This window comes from Pongo pygmaeus, chromosome 15, assembly GCF_028885625.2.
Source record: "Pongo pygmaeus isolate AG05252 chromosome 15, NHGRI_mPonPyg2-v2.0_pri, whole genome shotgun sequence".
In the NCBI taxonomy this organism is placed as follows: Eukaryota; Metazoa; Chordata; class Mammalia; order Primates; family Hominidae; genus Pongo; species Pongo pygmaeus.
This window is the reverse complement of record NC_072388.2, coordinates 90,453,647-90,469,793: the sequence shown is the minus strand read 5'-3', so window position 1 is coordinate 90,469,793 and position 16,147 is coordinate 90,453,647. Positions and strand designations below refer to the sequence as shown.

Sequence of the window (16,147 nt, the reverse complement as noted above, 5' to 3'; positions counted from 1 at the left end):
GGCTTTGCAGGGTACAGCCCCACTCCTGGCTGCTTTCATTGGCTGGTGTTGAGTATATGTGGCTTTTCCAGGCCCACAGTCCAAGCTGTTGGTAGGTCAACCATTCTGTGATCTGGAGGACAGTGGCCCTCTTCTCACAGCTCCACTAGGTGGTGCCCTAGTGGGGACTCTGTGTGGGGACTCTGACCCCACGTTTCCCTTCCACACTGCACTAGCAGAGGTTCTTCATGAAGGCACCGCCTCTGCAGCACACCTCTACCTGGACATCCTGGCATTTCCATACATCCTCTGAAATCTAAGCAGAGGTTCCCAAACCTCAATTATTGACTCCTGTGCACCCACAGGCCTAATACCAGGTTGAAGCTGCCAAGGTTTGGGGCTTCACCCTCTGAAGCAATGGCTTGAGTTCTACATTGGCCCCTTTTAGCCACGGCTGGGATACAGGGCACTAAGTCTCCAGATTACACAAAGCAACGGGGCCCTGAATCTGGCCCAGGAAACCATGTTTTCCTCCTAGGCCTCCAGGCTTGTGATGGGAGGGGCTGCCATGAAGACCTCTGACATGTTCTGGAGACATTTTCTCCATTGCCTTAATGATTAACATTTGGCTCCTAGTTACTTACGCAAATTTCTGCAGTGGGTTGAATTTTCCCCTCAGAAAATGGGTTTTTCTTTTCTGTGGCATCATCAGGCTGCAAATTTTCCTAACTTTTATGCTCTGCTTCCCTTTTAAACAGAAGTTCCAATTCCAAACCATGTCTTTGTGAATACATAAAACTGAATTTTTTTTTTTCTGAGATGCTCACTTTTTTTAAATCTCACTTTTTTTTTTTTTTCCGAGACTGAGTCTCACCCAGGCTGGAGTGGCACAATCTCTGCTCACTGCAACCTCTGCCTCCCAGGTTCAAGCAATTCTTGTGCCTCAGCCTCCCACGTAGCTGGAATTACAGGTGCACACCACCTCACCTGGCTAATCTTTGTATTTTTAATAGAGACAGGATTTTGCTATGTTGGCCAGGCTGGTCTCGAATTCCTGACCTCAACTGATCACTTGGCCTCCCAAAGTGCTGAGATTACAGGTGTGAGCCACCACACCTAGCCAAGACTGAATGCTTTTAACGGCACTTAAATCACCTCTTGAATGCTTTGCTGCTTAGAAATTTCTTCTGAACAGATACCCTAAATCATCTCTCTCAAGTTCAAAGTTTCACAGATCTCTAGGGCAGGAGCAAAATGCTGCCAGTCTCTTAGTGCTAAAGTAACAAGAGTGACCTTTACTCCAGTTCCCAACAAGTTCCTCATCTGCGTCTGAGACCACCACAGCCTGGACCTTATTGTCCTTATCACTATCAGCATTTTGGTCAAAGCCATTCAGCAACTCTCTAGGAGTTCCAAACTTTCCCACATCTTCCTGTCTTCTGAGCCCTCCAACTCTCCAGGAAGTTCCAAACTTTCCCATATTTTCCTGTCTTCTTCTGAGATGTCCAAACTGTTCCAACCTCTATCTATTACCCAGTTCCAAAGTTGCTTCCAAATTTTTGAGTATCTTTACTGTAGCACCCCACTACCTGGTACCAATTTACTGTATTAGTCTGTTCTCACACTGCTAATAAAGACATACCCGAGACTGGGGAATTTATAAAGGAAAGAGGTTTAATGGACTCACAGTTCTACATGGCTGGGAGGTGGCACAATCGTGGCAGAAGGCAAGTGAGGAACAAAGCCACATCTCACATGGCAGGAGGCAAGAGAACTTGTGTGCAGGAACTCCCATTTATAAAACCATCAGATCTCGTGAGACTTCTTCACTACCATGAGAACTGTATGGGTGAAACCGCCTCCACGATTCAACTATCTCCACCTGGCCCCACCCTTGACATGTGGGGATTATTACAATTCAAGGTGATCATTTGGGCGGGGACACAAAGCCAAACCATACCATGGAGGTTGCAGTGAGCCAAGACTGCACCACTGCACTCCAGCCTGGGTGACAGTCTTTGTCTCAAAAAAAAAGAAAAAGAAAAGAAAGAAAGAAAAGCAAACCTAGTCAAGGCCCATTCCAGCTTTAGCCCTTTTGCTGGCTCCCACCTTTCCTTAAGATAAAGTCCAAACTCCTGGACTGGCCCATTGGCCCTCTCACAAGCTGGCCCCTGCCCACCTCCCCCATATCCCGGTAACATCACCTCCCTCTGTGTCTCGGCAATGTTGTGGTTCCCATATGCCTTTCCACACGGTGTGCCCTCTGCCTAGGATGTCCTTACTGTGAGTCCTAGTGAGGGAAAAGGAGCTAGGCTTGGCAGGACCAGGGGAAAGCAAAAAGAGAAAGCAGATAAGCTGTAAGTCAGCCTTTGTTTATGGTCCAGGACACACAGCCCTCCTTCACGAATAACTCATAATCTTCCTGCACCCAACTTATCAGCAGACCCTCGGCTAATAGAAAAATGCAAGTTAGCTCACTGCAACCTTGGCATTACCAGCACTGCACAAAGCTCTCTTCAGCACACAGTACAAGCAGCATACCGTAAAATCCCCAGCAAGCCTTCGTCTCTTTGCAGTCAGCTCTTCTCTTGCTGACCTGCCCATTGCTTCCTTGCAACAGGTTTTCCTAGTTTCTCTAATAAATCTGCCTTTCCTTACCTACAACTATCTTAGTAAAATTTTGTTATCACCCTCATAACAGCGGCCCCAGAAAATCGCCACGTGCAACATTTCCCAGCTATCTGCAGGACGAGCTTTTATTCAGCCTTAAGTACTCTGGCCAAATATCACATCCTCAGCGAAGCCTTTCACAATTCCCCAAAAGAAGTTAAGGTGTAAACACACTCTCCATTGTACTATTTCTGTACCTTATACATGCTTTCCAAGATGCTGTCCCTCCTATGCACGATCAAGCTCTTAAAGTCAAGGGTCACATCTAGTCTTCATTATGTTGTCACTGAAGACACAGTTCTGAGCTGACACATAGCTTTACAATACAGCTTATGTCTTCAGCGCCTGTGATCAGGAAGAGAGAGCATGGAACCATTCAGGATGCCTGGCTCTTAGTCCCAAATCTAAATTTGCTCAGCCAATTTAGGCAGATCACATTAATTAGACTCTCTTTTCCATTGAGATTTATGACAAATGACAGTATAAGTGAAAATGCTTTGAAAAATATCAAGTGCTATAAATGTAACAATTTAATAATTTCAACGATCAAAAAAGCCACTTTTCATTGAACACTTAGGCTATACCAGGCGCTTTACATAGATTGTTCCTCATTCTGACGGCATTCCTGGGAGGCAGGTAGCAGGAGCCACACTGTGTAGACAAGAAAACCTTTGCTAAGAGACATTAAGAATCTGTTTCAAGTCACACCGCTAGTAGATGGCACAGCCAGGACTCAAACCCATATCTCTGGTGACCCCAAATTTATGCATTTTCTAGAAAGGTTTCAGGCAAGGTTGTCTTATGACATAAAACTATATTGTATGGCCAGGCATGGTGGCTCACACCTGTAATCCCAGCACTTTGGGAGGCCAAGGCAGGTGTGTCAATTGAAGTCAGGAGTTCGAGACCAGCCTGGCCAACATGGTGAAACCCTGTCTCTACTAAAAATACAAAAATTAGCCGGGTGTGGTGGTGTATGCCTGTAGTCCCAGCTACTCAGACGGCTGAGGCAGAATTGCTTGAACCTGGAGTCTGAGGTTGCAGCAAGCTGAGATCACGCTAGAGCGAGACTCTGTCCTAAGAAAAAAAAAACAAAAAACTATATTGTATTATCCAGTTTCAGATGCATCTAGCATCATAATAAATGATTGAACTTTTATTATTTTTACTTGTCTGCACATAACTTCTAAAAATGCAAAAGGTTTAAATTTATCTGTGACTATTTCTTACTCCTTTTTTTTTTTTTTGAGACAGTGTCTTGCTGTGTTGCCCAGGCTGGAGTGCAATGGCATGATCATGGCTCACTGCAGCCTTGACGTCTTGAGCTCAAGTGATCCTCCCACCTCAGCCTCCCAAGTAGCTGGGACTACAGGTGCACACCACCACACCCAGCTAATTTTTAGATTTTTTGTAGAGATGGGGTCTCACTATATTTGCTCAGTCTGGTTTTGAACTGGGCTCAAGCAATCTCCTGCCTTGGCCTCCCAAAGTATTGGGATTACAAGCATGAGACACCACATCTGGCACTCTATTTCTTGAGAGCAGGTTCATGTCTTGTTTAAAGTGCTTATCATAATGTTTAGCACTTAGCAGAAATTCTATAATGTTTATTTTTTAATTTTTAAATATTGTTAGTCTTTAGTTCCAACCATATGAAATTGCCATTTCTGTAGGCCCGAATTTGACAAATATCAGCAATTTCATAAGATTTAAGCTATATCTTTAAGAAAAAGTTAAAGGAAAAATAAATCAGTTGAAAATATGTTTACTTGAGCATCCTGGTTTCCAATATTACACGTATACTTTAGCATTTCCATGTTTTTTTTTTTTTTTTTTTTTTGAGATGAGGTCTCGCTCTGTTGCCCAGGCTGGAGTGCAATGGCGCGATCTCAGCTCACTGCAACCTCTGCCTCCTGGGTTCAAACAATTCTCCTGCCTCAGCCTCCCGAGTAGCTGGGACTACAGGTGTGTGCCACCACGCTTGGCTAATTTTTTTTGTATTTTTACTAGAAACGGAGTTTCAACGTGTTAGCCAAGATGGTCTTGAACTCCTGGCCTCGTGATCTGCCTGCCTTGGTCTCCCAAAGTGTTGGGATTACAGGCGTGAGACCACCACGCTCAGCTGCATTCCATGTTTTAGTGTATTGTTTCCTATTCTCTGAAAAAAAAATCTTTGAAATAGGTTGAAATTTTTCCCAAAATATCAGTCTCACATTAACAAGCAGCAGGTTGAAACACAGATACTCTCCTACGCTTTGCATCCCAAAGGACCCCAAATCCTTTATGTTTTTCCTGAATTTGACAATAATATTAATTCCCAATTTTTTTTTCTTTTTTTTTAGATGGAGTCTCACTCTGTCACCCAGGCTGGAGTGCAGTGGCGCAATCTCAGTTCACTACAACCTCCGCCCCCAGGGTTCAAGCGATTCTCCTGCCTCAGCCTCCTGAGTAGATGGGATTACAGGTACACACCACCACACCTGGCTAAGTTTTGTATTTTTAGTAGAAATGAGGTTTCATCATGTTGGTCAGGCTGGTCTCGAACTCCTGACCTTGTGGTCTGCCCGCCTTGACCTCTCAAAGTGCTGGATTACAGGTGTGAGCCACCTCGCCCAGTCTAATTTCCAATATTTTAAGAATGTTCCAGCCCAGCATGGTGGCTCACGCCTGTAATCCCAGCATTTTGGGAGGCCGAGGCAGGAGGATCACTTCAGATCAGGAGTTTGAGACCAGCCTGGGCAACATAGCAACCTCATCTCTATTAAGATTTAAAAAATTTAAAAAAAAATTATCCGGGCATGGTGGGGCTCACCTGTAGTCCCAGCTACTAAGAAGCCTGAGGCAGGAGGATCACTTGAGCCCAGGAGACTGAGGCTGCAGTGAGCTATGATTGCTCAGCCATTACACTTCTAGCCTGGGCAACAGAGCGAGAATCTGTCTCAAAAATAAATAAATAAATAAATAAATAAATAAAGTAAATAAAAGAATGTTCCAAAATGTCAGATCTGTGACAGAATATAAAACTATCATAGAATATAGTATTTTGTGGCCAGCCATGGTGGCTCACACCTGCAATCCCAGCGCTTTGGGAGGCCGAGGCGGGCAGATCACCTGAGGTCAGGAGTTTGAGAACAGCCTGGCCAACATGGCGAAACCTTGTCTCTACTAACAATACAAAAATTAGCTCAGCATGGTAGTGAGCTGAGGTAGCTTGACCCCTGGGAGACAGAAGTTGCAGTGAGCCAAGATTGCGCCACTGCACTCCAACCTGGGTGACAGAGCAAGACTCAGTCTCGAAAAGAAAAAAAAATAGCCATTCCCTCTCCCGACCCCAAATTGTAGGAACAATTTAAGCTACTGCTTCTATCAGGTGAAGTAGAAATGCCATTAGCTAACACTGCTGAGTCAGTATTTTCTGAGAGGGTAGAAAATTCCTTTATCAGAAGAACACAAAATACTGCTTCTATCCAGAAAGCAATGTATTAAGCAATAAATACATTTATATCCAGAGATTAACAAGGAAAAACTTAAAAATAAAGAGTTAAGGCTCAGATGGATGGAGTGAAAGCCAAAGGTGTTCTGGAAGGATGGAGGAAGGGCATTGGGACTCTCTGTGTAGTGGTCAGTGGAGGGTCTGTGTGTTTGCTCCTTGAAGCTTATGTCCCAGCCCAACGGAGACTTCGGGGAAGCGATTTTTATTAAAGCAAGGGTAGCAGAATGGGGCAGGAGACGAGGAAGAGAGTGATTATGTATCTCTATAAAGCTTTATGGCTTCCACAATCTTTTTACATGCATCACCTTGAGCTTTAATATTGTCTTGTCAAGTCACATGGGGAAAATGGTCTTATCTTGATTTTGCAGATTAAGTGACTTCTAGGAGGAAACTTGTCCAGGCCACCCGGTCCTTTGAAGCCTTCCAACCTTGCTACACCTGGGGCACCATCCAGTTTGCCTGCCCCATTGCCTCCTAGGGAACAAGGGAGCTGAGTTAGTTCCTTTTAATCCCAGTGGCGTAGTCAAGCCAAGGCATGGTAGCAGATACGTCAATGATTATGAACCGACACAGCAGCTAACTGACCCCAAAGCAAACATTCCTGACATGGCTGTGGCCCAGGGCCTTGTCAATGTCCCCAGGGGAAAATTCCCTCGCCAGGATGGGAAAAGTCTCACAACTGTCAGAAGGCATTTGTTCACTGTATTTCTTAGTGTGAGAGAATAAGCTTACTCAATAAATGTTTTTTTTTTTTTTTTTTTTTTTTATACAGAGTCTTGCTCTGTCACCCAGGCTGGAGTACATTGGTGCAATAGCAGCTCCCTGAAACCTTCACCTCCTGGGTTCGAGTGATTCTCAGCTTCCAGAGTAGCTGGGATCACAGGTGTGCACCACCACACCCAGCTCATTTTTCTATTTTTTTTGGCCAGGCTGGTCTTAAACTCTTGGGCTGAAGTGATCCACCCACTTAGGCCTCCCAAAGTGCTGGGATTACAGGTGTGAGGCACTGCACCTGGCCTCAATAAATAACTTTAAAGATCCCCCATCCTTGTCTTTCCAAAAAAATTAGAAAAACAAATTTGGCCGCATCTGCATCCCTTACTTTTCAGAGGAGAGGCTTCCAAGCGAAGAGCGGTGTGTGTACACATACCTATTTTTGAACTAACTTACATTATGAGCAATTAAGGAATTTTTTTTAAATAAAAAATTCTTAGCTGGGCGCGATGGCTCACGCCTGTAATCCCAGCACTTTGGTAGGCCGAGGCAGGCGGATCACGAGGTCAGGAGATGGAGACCATCCTGGCTAACACGGTGAAACTCCGTCTCTACTAAAAAATACAAAAAATTAGCCGGGTGTGGTGGCGGGCGCCTGTAGTCCCAGCTACTCTGGAGGCTGAGGCAGGAGAATGGCGCGAATCCGGGAGGCGGAGCTTGCAGCGAGCAGAGATCACGCCACTGCACTCCAGCCTGGGCAACAGAGCGAGGCTCTGTCTCAAAAAAAAAAAAAAAGAAGAAAGAAAAGATTTTTATTTCAGATAAAATTAATATTTCCATAATTAGGGTACACACATAATTAGCTAACACACATTCTTGAGTCCATTATTTAAGGTTTATTCTATAAACGACTTCCATGAATATTAGAGATCCTGAATGTCATCTGAATATTTGTCTACACACTTGTGGGTAGCTTCTTTTCTTTGTAGAAGTTCCAGTTTTTCTGAATTCTTCCTTTTCCTTCAGGTATTCCACTTTGCATTATTCATAAAAGGCTGGGTCATTATAGTGAGCTGTTAGACATTCTTTCAACGCAGAATTTTCTTTCCAGCATTTTACTATCATAAGGATTCCAGAGTTCTTGCAACATTTGGTAAAATCTTGAACTTGTCAGAAGACCTCTCTCTGGCCTTTTCTCTCATTATTTGAGGGATCAAAACATCTTTTCCGACACGTCTGAGATGCTGCTCCAAAAACCTGTAGTGTCTTCCCATTGTTTTTGGTATAAAAATCAAACTCCTTGAAATGGTTTACAGGACATTTCATGATTCACAACTGAAACTCCTCCACAGCGATGGCACACACTCCTCTTGGATCTCAAGTCTCCTTTCTTGTGGTCTTTGCTTAAACCACTGTTCTTCAAATTTCACAGAGCAACCATCAGAGTTGTTAAATTAATCCGCAGGGTCGAGTGCCATCGCGGCGGGCGGAGAAGCAATTAAGGAACTTTTCTAATGAACTTCTGGTGCACAACAAAACCATGTAGTCTCGAAATTTTAGTTCCTCTGCAGTCCCCCATTGTGTTTTATGCTACCCCGCCTTCCACAGTCTCTAGGGACCCCTAACCGCCCCCGTTGGCTCTCAGGCCATAATCTCACAACCCTCCCCAGCCCAACAGGGTCCGCCAGCGCTGGGCTGTAATACCACTCGCCACCAGCAGATGCCGCAGCCCCAACACTGCACAGAGCCAACTTTCAAAATTACCACCGAGCCTCTCGGCAGCCATTTAGTGCCTGCTGTATACTTGCCAAGCGCTACGCAGGGCGCTTCGGGTCAACCCTGTACCAGTTGGCCCAGCTGGGAAATGCGGCCATCGTTAGGGTTAAATTAGTAAAATGGTCTACAGTGCTTTGAACAATGACCGGCTGGTGGTGTGAAATTATTAGCAGGCCGAGACCAGCCTGGAGCCGACTCCTGCCTCGTGCCGTCCCGCACGGAGGTCCTGCCCCCGGGCTTGCCTTCCAGCCAGTTGGGGCCTTTGCCCTTTTTCCTGTCGCCTGCCACTAAGCTGCCGCTAGGAACCCCGGCTGGAATTTAGCTCGCCTCCGGCAAAGTGGTGGGGGCGGGCCGGGGTCGGGGAGGCCACATCACCTGCTTCCTGCAGGAACTTTTAGAAGGCAGGCAGCCCGGAACATGGCACGGTGGGGCACGGTAGGGCGCGAGGGGCCGCGCCCCTAAGGCCTAAACTCAACATAAAGTTTCTTCTTTGCCCTCCAGCCCGGCCCCAGGGTCGGGGCGCGTTTATCGCGCCGGGCACAACCGTGAGGAGTGGGGGTTTGCGGGGCCTCTTGACTGTACCTGGGGCTGCACCTGCCAGGAGTCCGGAAAGGCGCAGGGCCGAGCTCCCCAAGCCCAGAGCGGGCGGCGGCCTGCGGGCGACCTCGGAGGGCAGAGCAACCTCGGAGAGCAGGGCGTCCCACCTCCCGGCACGCACCAGTGCCCGCGCACCCCAGCTCGCACGTGGCCCTCGGGCCCCGGCTGCAGGCGCACGCGCGCAGGGATGCGCCACGTGCTGAGGCCCCACACGCGGGGAGGCTGCGCTCGGCGAGGGCGCGCGATCCCACGGGCGGGGAGCCAGGCCCCGCGACCCACCCGCCGCGGGCCACCAGTCCCCTCCCAGCGCCCCGCGTAGCCGCGTCCCGCGCCCGGGCTCCCGGGCTCCCGGGCTGGCACCGCGAGGCGGCGCGCCGGTCGCCCAGGGCCGCCGAGGGGCGGGGCCGCCCGCATTGTTCCTCCCCAAGCGGCGGGCCCTCCCCTTCCCCCAGACCCGGGCGGGGCGCGGGGCCGCCGAAGCCGCGGAACGTGGGCTCGCGCGCCCCGCCTTTGTCTCCCGGGCGCGAGCCGCCGCAGCCCCGCGCCCGCTGCTCGCTGCGGAGCCGTTTTGTGCCGCGGCGCGGGGGAACCGGGACGCGGGGCGGGGGGCGCGGAGCCGGCGGGCGCAGCCTCAGCATGGACGTGACAGTCTCGGAGCTCCTGGAGCTCTTCCTGCAGAGCCCGCTGGTGACCTGGGTGAGTGCGCCTGGCTCCCCGCCCCTTTGTTGGTGCACCGGCTCTTCTCTAGCCCGGCGAGGGGACGCCGCAGACCCGACCCAGCCGGGGCCCCGGGTGGCTCCGGGGCGCGAGGGACGCAGCAAGTGGCTCCCGGCCGGGGTTGGGGCCGCGTCCTGGAGTCCGGAGCTTTGTAACTCTGGAGCCGGCGCCCTCGTTGTGCGTCCGGCGCGGGACTCCGCCGCGCTTTCGGCCGGGCCAGGAGCCGGGCGGGTACACCTGTTCCCGCTGGGGCTCTAGGCTGGCGGCCTCGGGGCGGACCGGGTCCCAGTGGTCACTCCTGTCCCTGGGGTTTAGCCACTCCCGAAAAGGACCCCATTCTTCCCAACCAAGTATTTCATGTAGTTTTTCTGAATCCCTGAGACCAGCCGGTGGATGGCAGTGACGGGTGGGGAATGGGGGGCGCCGAATGGGAACGTGAACAGACTGGGGTGGGCGCACTGATTTACAATGTATTTGAGACGTGAGCCATTTATTGAAAAGTCCTTTTTATTTTTATTTTTTCCGCTCTGGAACGCGGGAGAAAAGTGGCGAGGAAGTTTTTCCTCCTGTCTCGTGTCTGTTGCCCGGCGCGGGGAGGGGAGAGAGGCCCTAGGAGAAGGCCGGGCTTGGTGCCTGCTGAAGGGTGGTGTGGGAGTGGGTGACCCCCTTGTGCTCACACTGACCCGGCCAGTCTCTGCCTGGGAGAGCTTTGGACCGTTTGTGCGCATGAGGTGACTTCCTGTCTTTCTCTCCTCGTCCCCCTCCCCGCAGGTGAAAACTTTTGGCCCGTTTGGAAGCGGCAACCAGGACAACCTGACTATGTACATGGATTTAGTGGACGGCATCTTTTTGAACCAAATCATGCTGCAAATGTAAGTTACCTTCTTCTCGGAGGAAGGAAAGAATGGTGCGTTAGAAAGTTTGAGAGTAGAAATGGAGTGGAAGGTTGCATGGCGGGGTGTGTGTGGGGTGGGGGGTAGTTCTCTGAAGGTGGAGACGCTGGTATCTCAGTATTAACATGCCTGTTGGACATTCGTAGGTGTTTGAAGAACTCCAGGACAGTGAGTCGGGCAGTTGGTTTGATGAAGGAAATTTGGAATTGAATGACTGTCATTTACGTGGTGTAGATAGTGCAATTGACTTCAAACTCAAGGACTTAATTGTGGTTTGAGCAGTGAAATGAAAAAGTCCCCTTTTGGAGGGCAGGGAACATGTAACGGAGAGTGTCTGGTTACAGGAAGTGTCGGGGTGGTCCCAGGCATCCGAGGGTTACTGTAAAGTTTCATTTTAGATGAGGTTGCCTGTGTTTCTGAGCTCCTTTACATTTCATCTTCTTTTTCAGTTGCCCCAGAGCGAGTGCAATTGATTAAGTCCCACTGTATGGACTGAGTTTAAAGTCACAGTGTTAGGAGGGGCCCAGGGAGTCAGAGGCCGTGGTGCTGTTTGTTTGGAAGCATGCAGCCTGAACAGGGTCTTGGTAGAAGTTACTCTTGCCAGCGAGTACATCTGACCACATCCTTTCCTGTTGCTGAGCTCTGCACGGCCTGATTGACAGCTTGCCACAATGTAGGTGTTGGCTTCTACCTTTGCATTCTGTTTTTAACTCAGAAACTGCAGGGAACATTGGAACTGAGTGTCGGGATGATTCACAGGCACTTGAAGCAAAATAAAACATCCTAATGTTCTCTGTGGATCAGCCTCGTGTGCGCGCCTATTCACCTACGACTGAGCAAGTTGTCATACTGGAGCATAAATCTATTAGCTAATGAGAGATCAGCTTCGTTTGTGGCTCACAAAGGCAGAGGAGCAGTTTGCTTTGGCATATCCGGAAAGTGGCTTATATAGATTGCCTTAAACAGCCTGTTTAGAAAAAAGTAATTCAAGAACCTTGCTCTTTTTTTTTTTTTTTTTGGAGACGGAGTTTCGCTCTTGTTGCCCAGGCTGGAGTGCAATGGTGTGATCTCAGCTCACCACAACCTCCACCTCCCGGGTTCAAGCGATTCTCCTATCTCAGCCTCCCTAGTAGCTGGGATTGCAGGCATGTGCCACCACGCCCAGCTAATTTTGTATTTTTAGTAGAGATGGGGTTTCTCCATGTTAGGCTGGTCTCGAACTCCCAACCTCAGGTGATCCGCCCACCTTGGCCTCCCAAAGTGCTGGGATTACAGGCATAAGCCACTGTGGTGCCCGGCCTCCTTTTATTTTAATAAGTCGTTTGATGTCATGCTGTTTAATGGTTTTTGCTTTTTTTTTTTTTTGAAGGTTCACAGCTGTGGGTGTAGGGAAAAAAGTCACTACCAATCTTACCAATCTTCAGTGTCTGATTAGATTCAAAAACAGAAATTTGTTGCCAGCTTTGACAGCACTTCTTAGATAACTTTGTTGAAACTGAGTTTTCCGGGAGCTGTCTGGTGGCATATTCGAGTTCTGGCCACTCTCCCCTTATTCTGTTAGACCCTGAAAATTACTGGATTCCATTGGCGCAATGACCGGTGAAACTTCAACCTGTCCTTACCCAAGCCCAAGACTGTTTAATTAAAAAAACCAGCAGTATCCCCAGCCTTTTCATTCAGCTCCTACACCCAGGCAGAGGGGGGAACAAAAGCACTGGGACTGTTTCTCTTTCTTCCCTGACCTTTGGAATTCCTGAAGCGTTTCCCACTTGCTTGTAAATCAGGAAAGCCTGTTGGACCGTTCCTTTGAGAAACGCCAGCTCATCACTTGTTCTCATTTGGCCCGTGGCTAAATTCGGCTGGGGTGGTGGGGAGTGGGAGGGCTTCTCCCCTTCCCTGGGCAATTTTAGATGTTCTGTCTGTGGTATGCCAAGGTAATCATTCCAGAAGTGGGAACTGGTAAATTGTGGTTCTTAAGACTTCAAGAAGTGCTTCTGGGTCCCTCTGGATGGGTTGGGCACAGAGGAAGGGAGTGTGGGGAGGCTGAATGGCTGGCTTTCCAGAATGAGGAAAGAGAAGAGAGAGTGGGTGGGCATGATTTCCTGCATGGGTGATCAGAATCACCCAGTTCCAGGTGATAGAAGTCAGAATAGTATTTTTGCATCTGGAAGTGGTGAGGATTGACTGGAAAGGACCCGGGGGACCTTTTCAGGGTAGTTGAAATGTCCTGCAGAGTGGCTGGAGTATGTTTCATTTTCCAAAACTCCTCAAATTATAACTTTATGCATTTCATGCTATGTAGAATTACCTCAACTAAACAATGAACCCTGGCCCGTATCGGACAGCCTGCATAGCCAGCTGGGATTCAAACCCGTGGCCTCCCTCTTACCAGCAGTGTGACACTGGGCACGTCGCTCCGTGCCTTAGTTCCTCATCTGTAAAATGGGGCGTAAAGTACCTTCCTTAAGAGATGGTTGTGAGGACAGAATGAAACTGTGTGTTAACATTTAGCTGTTTGCCTATGTAGGTGCCATCTTAATCCAGAAAGGATTTGAGGCACCAAGTAAAAGTTCTTTTTTTTCTGGGCTACCTTTTCCCCCACATTCTTCGATCCTTGGATTACCCCACAGTTCTCAGCCCTTAGCCCTCTACCAATGAGGTCTAGGGCAACATTGGACCCTGGGACCCAAGTCCTAGCCCCCCATTTAGACTGTACTGCACGTAAGCCTCTGTTTTCACTCCTACCAAATGGCAACATGTCACTAGCCCGCAGGTAAGGGGTAAGGCTGTTCTGCCTCATCTCCCATGCCAGTAGCTCCTAGACTGTGCTATTTGCCTGTTTTGATTCCTTCACCCCAAGTTCGTAGGACCTGAGGAAATCGCGTTGCGCAGTACTGCTAACAGAGCTCAGATAAGAGGCTGTTACCTAACACCTGGGAGCCTTGTGGAGGTTGGCCGGGGGTCACGTGACTGCACCTGGCCATTGTCTCCGGCAACCGGAGAAGGCTGTTAGTAGTCTCTTGGCCCTGGTCTCCTTGTGACATCAGCACCTGGAAGCCGGGAAGCCCCACAGGTTCAGCTTTCTGGGGAGGCCCAGGGCTAGGAGAATTCATGAATGAAACTGAGGCTTTGAGTGGCCTGGATGGAGAGGCCTGGGAATGCCTGCTCAATAGCTCCTCTGTCAACACGGTGTCTCGGGTACCTACTAGCACCCAAGAGAAAACAAAGTTTGCTCTGGTTAACTTTGGACACGTTTTTCATTCTCTTGTAGGAAAATTATTTAAGAGCCTTAACCCTAGCATCAGACAGACAAGTTCAAATCCCCACTCTGCCACTTCCTAGTGTTATTATGTTGGGCAAATGACTGAAACTCTCTAAGCCTTGATTTCCTGATCTGTAATAAGGGGATGGTATTTTACCAATTTGGGGGAGGTTTAAATAAAACTGTATATAGAAAAAGCCTAACATACGTCTATCATTGTGCAGATGAGGCCCAGATCTGAGTTTGTGTGTGTACATACGTACATGTACCCATGCCTTTAGTGCTGTACATCTGTACTTGTGAGAGTAAACCATCCGGTTTGACGCAGTGGCTGAAGTTGGAACTTGGTACTAGGGCTGAGAGCTCGTGCCCTTTAAGTTCAACCGTATTTGTTCAGGCTCCTTTGTGACCCCTGGTGCTAGCTGCAAAATTCAGGATACTGTGTTAATTATTCATAGGTTAGAAACATCCTCAGGGAAATAGAGTTTCTTTACCTCCCAAAAAGCATTTGAAGGATAACTTTTCCCCCAGTGCACTTGAAGGAGAGTTTATGTTTCCCTTTTGCAGATGTAGAAGCTTAGGATAAAAAGGGAACTTTTACTTGTTGGTTGAATGAATTTGTATTGGCGCAAAAATCTTGGGAAAAAACAATTTTTACCTGTGAACTTCAGTAATTTCCATCTTTTGGCTGCAGTATATGACACATGGGGGCTTTGAGTCCTTAAAAATTACACAAACAGGCTGGGCGCGGTGGCTCATGCCTGTAAGCCCAGCACTTTGGGAGGCCGAGGTGGGCGGATCACGAGATCAGGAGGTCAAAACCATCCTGGCTAACGCGGTGAAACCCCGTCTCTACTAAAAATACAAAAAAATTAGCCGGGCGTGGTGGCGGGCGCCTGTAGTCCCAGCTACTGAGGAGGCTGAGGCAGGAGAATGGCGTGAACCCGGGAGGCGGAGCTTGCAGTGAGCCAAGATTGTGCCACTGCACTCCAGCCTGGGCGACAGAGCAAGACTCCATCTCAAAAAAAAAAAAAAAATACGCAAACAATTTATGTTCATCCTAGGAGGATAGGAACATAGACAGATGAGCAAAATAAAAACTTGCCTGGGATTTTACCATGTGGAGGTAGCAATGTCAATATTCTAGTGCCTTCTGAATGTTATCTGTGATATATATTAATATGTGTCCTTAATGTATTAATATTTTTTTACAAATATGGACTCTTGCTATTGTTTTTTAGCATGGGTCCATATTTGTATAAAAATGCATTAAACATGTATAAAAACATTTAACATGTTTTTTAACCTGTGATAAATGAGGGACATCGCTCTGTGTCAATACATAGTTTCTTGATTTAGCTTTAAATTTAGGAAGTTTTTGGAATATGACCAAAAGTTGGGGGCTGGCTTTCCCAAAGGAGGGGGGCAAGGTTACTGTAAGCCTAAATTATAACTCTCTTTAAAATTCTAGCAAGAATTGGTTTCCTTTCTTCTTCTTCTTTTTTTTTTTTTTTTTGAGACGGAGTCTCACTCTGTTGCACAGGCTGGAGTGTAGTGGCTTGATCTCAGCTCACTGCAACCTCTGCCTCCCAGGTTCAGGTGATTCTCCTGCCTCAGCCTCCCGATTAGCTAGGATTACAGGCTCATGCCACCATGTCTGGCTAATTTTTGTATTTTTAGTAGAGACAGGGTTTCACCATGTTGGCCAGGCTGGTCTCGAACTCCTGACCTCAAGTGATCCTCTCACTTCGGCCTCCCAAAGTGCTGGGGTTACAGGCATGAGCCACTGTGCTTGGCCAGTTTCTTTTTTTCTAGTTGGAAGTTTTTATGAAAAGGAATCCCTGGGGGCCCACACCTTAGACTTGGAACTTTTGGAACTCTCCAAGTTCCGACCAGCTACCATGTTTGTGTCCTGTCCTCTGAGATCCTGATACTAGAGTGTCGGCCTTTTATGTTTTAAGACTATCATGTAAAGATGATTGTTGTTCTGAATGACAACTTTTGGGGAAGTGCAGTTGTTTAACAGTTATAATAACATCTTCCTGT

At 48.1% G+C, this 16,147-nt stretch overlaps 2 protein-coding genes across 4 annotated transcripts in view; one reads left to right on the top strand and one right to left on the bottom strand.

Moving 5' to 3' along the window:
- Window positions 1–6,161: 6,161 nt before the first annotated feature.
- Window positions 6,162–9,643, bottom strand: LOC129012370 (uncharacterized). The gene is made up of 2 exons (XM_054447993.1): window positions 9,215–9,643; window positions 6,162–6,616 (listed from the first exon to the last, which is right to left on the bottom strand). Exons 1-2 carry the CDS (start codon window positions 9,641–9,643, stop codon window positions 6,575–6,577), a joined length of 471 nt encoding a protein of 156 aa, XP_054303968.1. The 3' UTR covers window positions 6,162–6,574.
- Window positions 9,644–9,674: 31 nt separating this feature from the next.
- Window positions 9,675–16,147, top strand: part of CCDC88C (coiled-coil domain containing 88C) — a 145,745-nt gene continuing 139,272 nt past the window's right edge. The window contains exons 1-2 of one of the 3 annotated variants that reach the window (XM_054448673.2): window positions 9,675–9,925; window positions 10,718–10,818. In XM_054448673.2, coding sequence (XP_054304648.2) covers window positions 9,866–9,925; window positions 10,718–10,818 — 161 coding nt within the window. In that variant the 5' untranslated portion in view covers window positions 9,675–9,865. Of the gene's footprint in view, window positions 9,926–10,061; window positions 10,297–10,717; window positions 10,819–16,147 lie in introns of those variants that run through there. The other 2 variants (XM_054448677.2, XM_054448674.2) reach the window with 2 other exon arrangements.